Raw genomic sequence first — 13350 nt, 5'->3', positions numbered from 1 at the left:
GGGAAACACCGGCTGTTACACAACACACAAAACAAACCAAACTCAACTAAACTCGACTACTTGATGTTTCTACTGTATACTTCTACTACAACACACTTCAGAGGGAAATACTGTACTATTTATTCCACTACATTCATCTGACAACAAGTTACTATGGAGCAAAATACTGCAGGTACATTTCAGTGGTGGAAAGTACATTTAAACCACTCACATTAACAATACCCCAGTGTTTCTACTTCATGTTCCTACTGTATACTTATACTTTCATACATTTCAGAAGGAAATACTGGAAAGTACATTTAAACCACTCAAATTAACAATACCCTAGTGTTTCTATTGTATGCTTTCACTACAGCACACTTCAGAGAGAAATATAGTACTCTATTACACTATATTTATCTGACCATGGAGCAAAATACAGTAACTAGATACTGTAAGCACATTTCAGTGGTGGAAAGCACATTTAAACCACTCAAATTAACAATACCCCAGTGTTTCTACTTCATATTCCTACTGTATACGTATACTATTATGCATTTCAGAGGGAAATACTGTACTATTTATTATCTGACAGCTAGTTACTATGGAGCAAAATACAGTAACTAGATACTGTAAGTACATTTCAGTGGTGGAAAGTACATTTAAACCACTCAAATTAACAATACCCTAGTGTTTCTATTGTATACTTTCACTACAGCACACTTCAGAGAGAAATATAGTACTCTATTAGACTATATTTATCACTTCAGAGAGAAATATAGTACTCTATTAGACTATATTTATCTGACCACGGAGCAAAATACAGCAACTGGTTACTGCAAGTACATTTCAGTGGTGGAAAGTACATTTTAACCACTCAAATTAACAATACCCCAGTGTTTCTACTTCATGTTCCTACTGTATATTTATACTATCATACATTTCAGAAGGAAATACTGTACTCTTTATTATCTGACAGCTAGTTACTACAGTACACTTCAGAGAGAAATATAGTACTATAACACTATATTTATCTGACCATGGAGCAAAATACAGTAACTGGTTACTGCAAGTACATTTTAGTGGTGGAAAGTACATTTAAACCACTCAAATTAACAATACCCCAAGGTTTCTATTGTTGTATACTATTATGCATTTCAAAGGGAAATACTGTACTCTTTATTATCCGACAGGTAGTTACTATGGAGCAAAATACAGTAACTAGATACTGTAAGTACATGTTAGTGGTGGAAAGTACATTTAAACCACTCAAATTACCAATACCCCAGTGTTTCTACTTCATGTTCCTACTGTACACTTATACTAATTTGCATTTCGGTGGAAAATACTGTACTCTTTATTATCTTGTCTATCAGTAATACAATCACATCAGCAAATACATTATATTGTATGAAAGGTCCAGCATGTAAGATTTCGGGGACTTTATATAGAGAATGTGGCAGATGATTTGAGGAACTATGTTTTTATTAGTGCATAATAACCTGAAGTACCAGGCTGTGAACATTTTTACATGTTACATGTTTATTTCTGCTGTGAAGCTGGGACATTTTAAAATGGGGATGTATGGAAACTGACTTCTTCTATATTCAGCCTCAAGAGGCTGTTTGAAGAACTGCAGTATTTGGCACTTTTGCATTGGTTTCATTTCACATCCACTGAAGTTAGTTTGTCTGTTCTGGACTGCTGTAGAAACATGTTGGTTCAACATGGCAAACTCCATGGAAAAGTACAAACAGTGTCTACAGATCTACAATAACAAAAACAGAACAATTCTTATTTGTGTGTCATATTCGGTAAATAGAGCCTGCAAAATCTTACATACTGCACCTTTAACAGATATTACTGCATTTCATGGTGTAGAACAAAATGTAAACTATTTTAAGGCTCATGTAAACCACGACCTTGTACGTTAATCCCTGTGAGAAAAAAAAACATTGTGAATCTGACAAAGGAGCCCAAAGCGTTCATACAAACATGGCAGTATGTAATGATCACAGACTCTAGGAGCCACTGCAGGAAAAGTGTTTGATCACATATCAGAGCTATACCAACTATTGACTTATATAGACATATATGTTGTATGTTGTTTATACATCTATTTATACTTCTACTTTTTCCACATACTTGTGTACATAACATTTTTTGTCTTTGTTTGTTCAGCTTTGTTGTTCTTAGCCGTTTGTCTTTTCCTGTGTAAGCACATTGACAGCAATGAACAGAGTCAGATACCTTGTATGTTTACACATACTTTGCCAATAACCATTTTACATAGCGCATTGTCAGAAAGTTTAAGGCAAACACACGTAAGACAAATGTGAGTTCCCTTTGTAACCTTTGGAAATTAAATCAGAGATGTATAATGACATATGAAACTTGGACACGGGTCATTTTAAAACAGATGATCATTTATAATTATTCAATATTTTATTTTGTACATTTACAATCACACAAAGAGTCCCAGAGTGGCATGACTTTATCCATGCTGGTCATGCCCTTAGTTTGACAGTCCAGCAGCCCCAGATGTTGTTCTTCTGGCTTCTGTCTGTAAAGTACATCGTGGTGGGGGGGCAGATCATTCTGATGAATTGTCTGTTTCATTGTCTTTCTTTGGCACATGCTGTTTTTGCTGTCCTGCGGTGTGTTGCTCAAAGTAAGGTTTGTAGATATAAATACCACCACAGACTCCAAGAAGTGTGACGAAGGCCATCTGACTGAAGGGTATTCTTCTTCTAAACATGACTTCTTTAATATGAAATCTAAATGCTGGGACACAAGATGATCCTGAAAGAAGAGTAAAGTGTTGTTATCCATGACACTCTGAATTACTTTTTTAAATCGTTTTGCACCTCCTGTGCTCTGTTGAATGTTACATGTTCTTGCAAAATTTTAGGTATAACTTTGTGCAAGCTGTGTGTTGCTGGCTGTGTTGGATTGTAATATAGCATGTTTATCTACAGAATAGTACTTCTGCATAAATGTCAACATAACCAAAATGAAAATACCCTGATCAGACACAGGATTCCCCTCATGTGCCTGCACCCACATGAGAAATGTTTGAATCAACCCAAAGGTGTTTTGCCTTTTTACAGGACCATGTCCATGCAAGAGCAAACCCATAGCCCTGCACACAACTAAATACCCAATACTTTATTCCAAAATATCCTATAGGAGCAGGTTGTGAGGTTGTTGTTTTTTTTAATACGACCCTCAGAGAAAGTGCTGGTTAATTAGATTAGTCTGTACATGTTATGGTTGACAGCAATATGGCCTGAAAAATACATAATACTAGTATCATGGCTAAATTATTCATCAAATATAGATATTTAGTACAAGGACAGATATTTTAACCAATTGGTTTGTATGAACTCAACAGAATAAGTACACTGCTGTGATTTATGAGGTCTTTTTTTTATTAACTATTTTAACTAGTACCACTCGGATAGATTTTAGTGGATCTTATTTTGAAAAATCTACACCGGATGTGACAAAGCGTCTACTTGACAGTTGTCACACCGTGCAGCTGAAATCAACCCAAACACGAGAGTTTAGCTGGTTTAGAGACGTTTCTGTGTAACACTGATATCTCACCGAGGAGGCGGTTTATCCGACGTATCTGTGAGAATCAAACACAAAGACACAGAGAGATAAACACGACAAGGACACCAGGCGAGCGTGAAGCAGCAGGCGAGTCTTCTTCTTCTCCCGGTGTGAGAGTCGCTGCTCGCCGCTGAGCGGAGAGAGCGGCTTCTAGTGGTATGTCGAGGGTGAACGTATCGTTCAATTTGAACTAATCTTTTATATGACTCGGGAGTAATGAGTAGTCTCGGTGAGTGATTCGTTCATTCCCATGCAGTACGTCCCCTCTCGACATGGCAGTTGCACACGCTCAGTCAGGACATGAAACAGAAATGATTAGTTCACGACCCAACGACGTGTCTTCAAGTTTGAGTCTCTCTCGTTCATTTGTCACAGATTTGACAGGCAGTCCGACAGTAAGTGATCCGATTCAGTAAAAAGAGTCGGACTTCCCATCAGAGTGCAGATGTAACTGTAAAACAGTATAAATGTAGCGTAAAATAAATGTAATAACTCCTTAAAATGTTGTTAAATAACTGTCTGTGTATTTATTACTTATTCAAGTTCTAAATATTACATATACATTTGCATAGATGTAAAAAAAAAAAAATAACTTGTTAACTTGTTGCTCTGCTATCATAATCATCATGCTTCAAAAACGCACCATCTGAAAAAGACTTTGAAGCTGGGAAATGTAGTTTATGGTCAATGCACACTTTGCACGCAGCACAGACTTGTTTTAAGACAATCATACAACTTTTAATATCTCGCGGGCCTTGAGTTTGACATATGTAAATGATAGATATATCACTGTTTCTCAAAGTAGGGGTCGCGAGGCAGCGAGTGGGGGTTGCAAGATGATTTTCAGAAATGAAATAAAATTTAAAAACTTTTCAAAATAGCATATCTAAGCCATAATTATGATGAAACATTTAAAAAAGGTTAAATAAAAAAAAAAGCCTTTAGATTTTCTTTGCCCCTTCTGACCCCTGATGTAATTACGACAGAATGACGACATTAGCAGCAACAACAACCTAAGGTATGTGCTAGACATTACAGCATGTAACAAGGACAAATCATCTGACATCTGGCGATAGTGGGGGTTGCAAATCACTGGTACCGTTGCTTTAGGTGTTGGGGGCTGAAAAGTTTGGGAACCCCTGGATTATATGGACAACCAGCTAGTTCAAATATACGTGACTTTAACATGTTATTGACGCCTGACCTGGATCCTAAAAAGAAGAGTCACTCCCAGGGAGGCATTTAAGAGCCTTTTTCTTTCATTGTCACCTGGCAGACGTGAAGGACTTCAGCTTGTATGCAGATGAGGCGATTCAGTTTATGACTGTTTCCCCCTTCCCCTGTTCTCCTGCCCAGAAAAGACAAACTAAGTACTGACTCTAGACAGCGCCTTTAAGATGTTGTTTCTTCTTTATGCTAGGAAGGCAAGGGTGATGTGAGGAGATTGAAATGCAATGATTATACCAAATAATGACTAACTTATATCAAATAATATAATAATAATAACTATCTTATAACAAATAAGATAACTAAATTCTACGTAATGGACCTTTAATAAACATTATTGGAATGTTTTCATTTGAATTTGTTTTTTGTTTTTTTTTAACTCCTTGAGTGCTTTGATGTTACTGAACTCCTTTGATGTTACTGAGCTCCTTTAATGTCTTGATGATGTCATACTTATGTCACATGTCAATTTCACATAAAGACTGTAGGCTGGGCACAGTCAGTCTCCCACTGGTTACCTTTAGAGTAAGAACACAAGTGAATTATACTGTTTTTGGAAACATTTGACTGCAAAAATGTCTTCCTCAACTTCAACCTCAGTTAATTCGAAGAAAAGCAACGAGGACACACCAGCCTATGAAGTACAGAAGCGTGATATACTGTACAGCAACTCTACACGCTATCTGGTGATGAACTTTAATGGTGAGGGATGCTTTGGCAAAGTTGCCACATGCATCAATTTAACAACGGGCAAGCAAGTGGCCGTAAAAATTCACAAAAACGAAAAGCGCTATGTCCGAAAGGAGGTCAAAATGCTAGAAGCAATCAGGACTTTGGATCCAGAAAAAAACAATATTGTACAATTCCTGGAATACTTCAAGTTCAACAGCCTCTCTTGCATGGCCTTTGAAAATCTGGACAGAAGCCTGTGGGACCTTATGCAAGAGAGAGACTGGCTTCCATTAAGTCTAAACGAAATTAGACCTGTAATCTACCAGCTGATGGTAGCATTTGACGCTCTTAAGGCTATTGGCATCCTACACACCGATGTAAAGCTTGACAACATCATGCTTGTAAATCAAAAGGATCAGCCGTTTAAAATTAAGCTAATTGATTTTGGCTTAGCCCGACAAGTGAGCAAAGCACGTGAAGGAGAGATGATGCAGCCTTGTGGATATCGGGCTCCAGAGGTGAGTTTAGGACTCCCTCTATCGGAAGCCATTGATATGTGGGGAGTGGGATGTGTTATGGCATTCCTATACTTCGGTGACCACCTCTTCCCTGGAAACTGTTTGTATAATTCAATGAGATCCATAGTACACCTGCTGGGTCAGCCAAAGGAACACATGCTGAATGCTGCACAATACACCTTGGCATATTTCTGCTACGACCCCTGCATTCAAGGATGGAGACTGAACTCACCAGATGAGTATAAAGAAGCAACAGGTGTCCAAGCCAATGTTGATAATACAATGTTCGACTGGGCCGAGAATTTGGACGATGCTGTAAAAACATTTACAGCAATAAGAGACGATATTGACTTAGAAGATAGGATGGCATTTCTAAGCCTCCTAAAGGCATTTCTGGACCTGGATCCTAAAAGGAGAGTGACTCCAAGGGAGGCGTTTAAGAACCCGTTTCTTTCAATGGGTCACCTGGCAGACGTGATGGACAGCTTGTATGCAGATGAGGCGATTCAGTTTATGACTGTTTCCTCCTTGAATCATCTCGATGAATCTGAATATTTTGTCAGTATCACTGACATGGACTTAAGTGAGATGACACATTCCAGCTATGGAAAATCAGACTGTCAAGCTATTGATGCTGATTTAGAAATAGAGCCATCTCCTGCCACTCCCAGTGAAAGATTAACTGAGAATTCCATTGCTGAAGATGCCAACATGGACAATAACTATGATGACGATTTCAAAGTTGAAGATTGGAGCAGTGAAAATGAAGGCAGATTTTCTGAGAGCTTTGAGAGCTGCAGATATGTAGATTCACACACTGACAGTTACGGTGCAGACATCAAGAACAACAGCGAAAAGTCTTTTGACATCGAGAGCAGTATTGATGGAGATCCACGCACCAGTGGTAACTATTCAGATGTTGACTGCTCTGTTGATGACCATGTACAGCTCACCAGAACAAGATGCTTTGCAAACCTGTGTTTCACTGAAGAAGACGATATTGAGACCGTCTCCATTTACGCAGACAGTCTTCCAAGTTCCAGTGGTAACTATTCAGATGGTGAGTGCTCTGTTGATGATGGTCATGTACAGCTCACCAGAACAAGACACTTTGCAAACCTGTGTTTCACTGAAGAAGACAATATTGAGACCGTCTCCATTTACGCAGACAGTCGTCCCAGTGACAGACGATCTTCTCCAATTTTCTCTGGAGAAGATTTCCCCTCTGAGACTTCTAGTAATGGATACTCAGAGGGCGAGATATTCATCCCTGATGTTTCCTCCGGATCATCAGCTGCCAGTAACTGTGATGATGCAGTCAGTGAGCGTACTAGTCTCACTGAAGAAGAGTCTAGTGCTGCTCCTGCTTCAGCTGCTATCAATCCAGTTACTGACTGTGGGCCAATTGAAGATGAACTTTCAGCTGCAGTTGGTCCAACTGTTGGAGCTGCAGCCAACCCTTCCCCAAAAGATGGAGCTGCAGCTGTGGAGAAGAACAAGAAGAAGACTCTGTTTCAGAGGATCCGAAAATTCTTCTCCAGATTTAAACTCTGAGTGGTTTCCCAACAAAGCCACATATTCTCACTTTCTACCGGTCATGGCCTGCTCTATTTACATTATGAGCTCACACAGACGTGACTTTAACTTTACCTTAACCCTTCTTCTTCTACTTCTCTCTCTCTCTGCCTCCTTCTCTCTAACTTTCTCCATCTACTTCCATTTCCCTTTCTAAACACCTAGCTAGAGTTGCACGATACCCACGGTATACACGGTACCCCGCGGTGCCAAATCATAACCGTCGATACTATACTAGAAATTTTACACGACGGTACCACCGTGGTTTACTATACTACCGGTGCCAGTCTCCGCTACATAGCGGCCGCCTCTGCTCTCCTCCCGGCTTCTCACTGCATGCTACTCCTTTGTAAACAAACCAACATGGAACCGCAACCGAACTACACAGCTGCTGAATGATTGGCTGTTTGCCTGTTACTGGTGACGTCCAGGGATATGATAGGCTGTTTCCGCACGCTGGGTCCGCCCATCTGTTAGCTGATTGGCTGTTCGTGTGTTTCTGCCGGCAAGAACGAACTCCGCGAAGACAGCTCCGCTCCGATAGAAACTCGCTTCAAAACAAACAACAAGCTAAAGTTCTGTCTCGCCCAGACACGAGACAACACACTCACCATGGCAGAAGCACCGGGCCCGAGCAGCGAGTCTGCCGTGGCGTCTTCGTCAGTGGCAACACTAATTTTGCTTAAAAAACAAACGTTGTTGTTTCAAACTAACTTGCACAAATACATTGCAGTTTATAAATAATAATAATAATAATAATAATAATAATATAATAAATGGCCGCAGTATCGCGATAATACCCGGAACCACGATACTTTGTCTGGTATAGTAACGTGGTTACTCATTTTAGTATCGTGACAACTCTACACCTAGCTTCCTCCTACTTACCTTTTCAAATCTAACTAGGCTTCTCTCTCTCTCTCTCTCTCTCTCTCTCTCTCTCTCTCCTTTCTGTCTCTCTCTCCTCTCTCTCTCTCTCTCTCTCTCTCTTCTATCTTTCTCTCTTTCTCCCCCCGAAAGAATTGCTACCTTACAGTGGTGGTGGGGTTTGCGTATCTCTGTGATCCTGGGACCTGCGTTGTCGGGGCAATAGCCCCCGGTAGGGTCTCCCAAGTCAAATTGTTCCCAGGGGAGAGATCAGACAAAAAGTGATTCACAAATACCCTTATGACACAGAACAGAATAGCTGTCATGTGTGATGGAAAAATGGAGTGTGAGATGGACCTGTGGGTTGGTGCAGCGTCTACAGTACCACTGACGTTGTACCGAACCGTTGTGGGGCAGAGGGGAAGGCAAGCTCGATTTTCCAGTCCATCTACGGTCCAACCCTTACCTATGGTCATGAGCTTTGAGTAGTGACCGGAAAACACTAGTCTCACTAAAGAAGAGTCTAGTGCTGCTCCTGCTTCAGCTAATGTCAATCCAGTTATTGATTGTGGGACAATTCCCAGTGAAGAGAGTTTCAGCTGCAGTTGGCCCAACTGATGGAGCTGCGGCAACCTGTGACCGGACCAAGTAGTGACTGGACCGGGCTGAGCCGGAAGGCAAGCTCGATTTTCCAGTCCACCTAAAGTCCAACCCTTACCTAAGGTCATGAGCTTTGAGTAGTGACCGGAAGACTGAAATCACAGATACCCTTGGCCGAAATGAGCTTCCTCTGCCGGGTAACCGGTGGAGAAAGAAATGTATATATATAAAAAATACAGAGAGAAATAAAATAAAACAAAATAAATATATTGAATGTACTTGAAATTTGTTAAGTAATATGTAAACTGTGGCTATAAAACACCAAAATAAAAAGTAAAATATGATTCATTGTGTATGTTGAGAATTTGTAATGTCATTTATTATTATATATTATTATTTATTGGGTATGATATTTACATTTCACCTGTAATCTGTTAAGGTTTGCAGTGAATAATTAAGGTAAAATTCAATCATATACATTTTTTTGCATTCTGAAATCTCTAGACACAACGTGGTACAACAGCTTTGTTGATGGCGGAATTGAACATACACCAGAGACCCCAATGGATTTCTAATGCATCACCTTACAATACACGTTTATAAAACAAACAAAAATGAACTAATGATTGACACTGGTCACATAGCACTTGTATTGTTTTTTTTAGAGAAGACTTAAATCTGGGACAAGTAGACCGGTTGTGGATCTTCACTGCAGAAGTTTCACCCCTCATTTGTCCTGGATTAAACTATTCTCTAAGAAAGAGAAATCCTCAAAATCTCAAAACTCTTCACAGCAGGCCCGGCCCACAGTGTTAAGTGGCCCTAAATAAGATTTTTTGTGGGCTCCTAAACAGTGCAGTGCAGTCAACAACTACTAATAAGTGAATGAACACAAATGCACACAGTAGAGATCAACAAATTAAGAAAACACCATATCTCTTACTTTCTTTGAGGACTGACAAATGCTACAAACCGAAACATTATGTAAAAAAATAAATGAAGAAAAAAACAAATTGTTCACAGACTGTGAATCCTTCAGGATCATTTTGTCCAGAAAACAAACAAAAAAAAGTTATTGAACTAGAAGTCAGCTTAGAGATAAGAGAGGGGAAAGAATTTTCAGAACTATTTTGTTTGGATTTTTCAGATTTGTCTTATTTATTATGTCAGAGGTGCTTGTGTCACAGTGGAATAGAAGTATAAAGTGGCATGAGAAAAAAGACTCAAATGTTTAGTAAATACACTGCTGAAAAAAATAAAGGAACACTTTTTAATCAGAGTATCGCTGAGTTTCATAATTCTGTGTCCAAAACTGTGGCGGGGCTGTTCCAAAGAATAATTCAAGGGGGCGCTATAGAGCGCTGTTGCCCCGCCCCCTCATTAATTATGCAGCCGAATTGTGCATAATACTGGTCTTAACAAACATAACAAGTTTCATACAGCTCTGATAAAGTATATGATAGCCGCACAGTTTTGCCCGAAAATCAGCAAAGAAGTAAATGGAGTCTTGTTTTTTTGTGAAAAAATCGGCAGCGTCGACTTCGACGCGCCGTCACGGCCACGCCCTGTGATAAAAAGATGTGATTTTGAGAACTTTTCACAGGCCTTGAGAATACACACACCAAGTTTCAAGCACATCGGATGAAATTTTCGTGAGTTTTCGGGGGGATGTGGGCCGTCTAATGCAATTTACTTTTAGGAAGAAAAAGAAAAAGAAAAACGAAAAAAAAATAAAAATAAACATACGAAATTCAATAGGGCCTCGCACTGCGTGCTCAGGCCCTAAATATATGATTCATTGTGTATGTTGAGAATATTTTAATGTCATTTATTATTATATATTATTATATTATTGGGTATGATATTTACATTTCACCTGTAATCTGTTAAGGTTTGCAGTGAATAATTAAGGTAAAATTCAATCATATACATTTTTTTGCATTCTGAAATCTCTAGACACAACGTGGTATCAACAAGCTTTTGTTGATGGCAGGAATTGAACATACACACGGAGACCCCAATGGATTTCTAATGCATCACCTTACAATACACGTTTATAAAACAAACAAAAATGAACTAATGATTGAACACTGGTCACATAGACACTTGTATTGTTTTTTTAGAGAAGACTTAAATCTGGGACAAGTAGACAGGTTGTGGATCTTCACTGCAGAAGTTTCACCCCTCATTTGTCCTGGATTAAACTATTCTCTAAGAAAGCGAAATCCTCAAAATCTCAAAACTCTTCACAGCAGGCCCGGCCCACAGTGTTAAGTGGCCCTAAATAAGATTTTTTGTGGCTCCAAAACAGTGCAGTGCAGTCAACAACCACTAATAAGTGAATGAACACAAATGCACACAGTAGAGATCAACAAATTAAGAAACACCATATCTCTTACTTTCTTTGAGGACTGACAAATAGCTACAAACAGAAACATTATGTAAAAAAATAAATGAAGAAAAACAAATTGTTCACAGACTGTGAATCCTTCAGGATCATTTTGTCCAGAAAACAAACAAAAAAAAGTTATTGAACTAGAAAGTCAGCTTAGAGATAGAAGAGAGGGAAAGAATTTTCAGAACTATTTTGTTTGGATTTTTCAGATTTGTCTTATTTATTATGTCAGAGGTGCTGTGGTCACAGTGGAATAGAAGTATAAAGTGGCATGAGAAAAAAAGACTCAAATGTTTAGTAAATACACTGCTGAAAAAAAATAAAGGAACACTTTTTAATCAGAGTATAGCATCAAGTCAGTTCAACTTCTGGGATATTGATCTGTTTTGGTGTTAATGAAATTAACAACAGGTACACTAGAGGGGCAACAATGAGACGGCCCCCCACACAGGAATGGTTTTACAGGTGGAGGCCACTGACTTTTTTCCCTGCTCATCTTTTCTGACCAATTTCTCATTAGTTTTGCATTTGGCTAGAGTCAGTATCACTATGGGTTGTATGGTGCAGTACCTAGACCCTACAGAGGTTGCACAGGTAGTCCAATATGGGCCATTGCCAGAAGGTTTGCTGTGTCTCCCAGCACAGTCTCAAGAGCATGGAGGAGATTCCAGGAGACGGTCAGTTAATCTAGGAGACCTGGACAGGGCCGTAGAAGGTCCTTAACCCATCAGCAGGACCAGTATCGGCTCCTTTGTGAAAGGAGCAACAGAATGAGCACTGCCGTACAAATGTCCAGAAGGCCACTGGTGTGAATGTCTCTGACCAAACAATCAGAAACAGACTTCATAAGGGTGGCCTAAGGAAGTCCTGTACTGGACCCTTTGCTCACTGCCCGGCACTATGGAGCTCGACTGGCATTTGCCACAGAAAACCACAATTGGCAGGTCTGCCACTGGTGCCCTGTGATTTCACAGATGAGAGCAGGTTCAACCTGAGCACATATGATAGACATGAATGGGTCTGGAGGCACCGTGTAGAACGTTATGCTGCCTGCAACATCATTCAGCATAACCGGTTTGGTGGTGGGTCAGTTATGGTCTTGGGAGGCATATCCTTGGAAGGATGCATAGACCTCTACAGGTTAGACAACGGCACCCTGACTGCTATTAGGTATCAGAATGAAATCCTTGGATCCATTGTCAGACTCTACGCTGGTGCAGTGGGTCCTGGGTTCCTCCTGGTGCACGACAATGCCCAGCCTCATATTGCGAGAGTATGCAGGCAGTTCCTGGAGGATGAAGGAATTGATACCATTGACTCACCCCTATGCTTGACTGACCTAAATCCAATAGAACCCCTCTTGGACATTATGTTTTGGTCCATCTAATGTTGCCAGGTTGCACTGCAGACTGTCCAGGAGCTCAGTGATGCCTTGGTCCAGATCTGGGAGGAGATCCCCCAAGACATTATCCGTCGTCTCATTGGGAGCATGTCCCAACGTTGTCAGGCATGCATACAAGCACATGGAGGCCATACAAACTACTGAGTACCATTATGAGTTGCTACAAAGAAACACATAATTTTTTTGCTTTGATTTTGGGGATGTCTTTGAATTCAGCCCTCTGTAGGTTGATAATTTTCATTTTCAAATGTCTTTAAAACATTCATATTTTTTATTTCTTTACCTCATCTCATTGCTGCTTCTCTTACCTTAAAGTTAAAATATTCCCATTTCTGTATGTGACTCATGTGTTTATCCCTTTTACCCTAATCATTTTAAACGTCTGGTACTCCTTGAGAATCCACAAGCTCACAGGAAAGCAGCTACCCAGGTCGCCATCTTGGACCAACCCGTCTTTAAACCATGCTGTTCAGATTTTGAGCCCTAGTGACATCACT

The 13350-nt window shown here is 39.9% G+C and overlaps 1 protein-coding gene across 1 annotated transcript; it reads right to left on the bottom strand.

The window, feature by feature from the left end:
* Positions 1–2402: 2402 nt before the first annotated feature.
* Positions 2403–3735, bottom strand: pigbos1 (PIGB opposite strand 1). The gene is made up of 2 exons (XM_019270494.2): positions 3589–3735; positions 2403–2781 (listed from the first exon to the last, which is right to left on the bottom strand). The coding sequence occupies exon 2, from the start codon at positions 2735–2737 to the stop codon at positions 2573–2575; it is 165 nt and encodes a 54-aa protein (XP_019126039.1). The 5' UTR covers positions 2738–2781; positions 3589–3735; the 3' UTR covers positions 2403–2572.
* Between the last annotated feature and the right edge of the window lie 9615 nt (positions 3736–13350).

The sequence above is a fragment of the Larimichthys crocea genome, chromosome VIII, assembly GCF_000972845.2.
Source record: "Larimichthys crocea isolate SSNF chromosome VIII, L_crocea_2.0, whole genome shotgun sequence".
Lineage (NCBI taxonomy): Eukaryota > Metazoa > Chordata > Actinopteri > Sciaenidae > Larimichthys > Larimichthys crocea.
Note: the sequence above shows the minus strand (reverse complement) of the source record. Positions and strands in the feature narration are given on the sequence as shown.

Bases quoted from the DNA above. Each gene is read 5' to 3' on its own strand.
- pigbos1 (XM_019270494.2), bottom strand. From the start codon at position 2,737: ATGTTTAGAAGAAGAATACCCTTCAGTCAGATGGCCTTCGTCACACTT.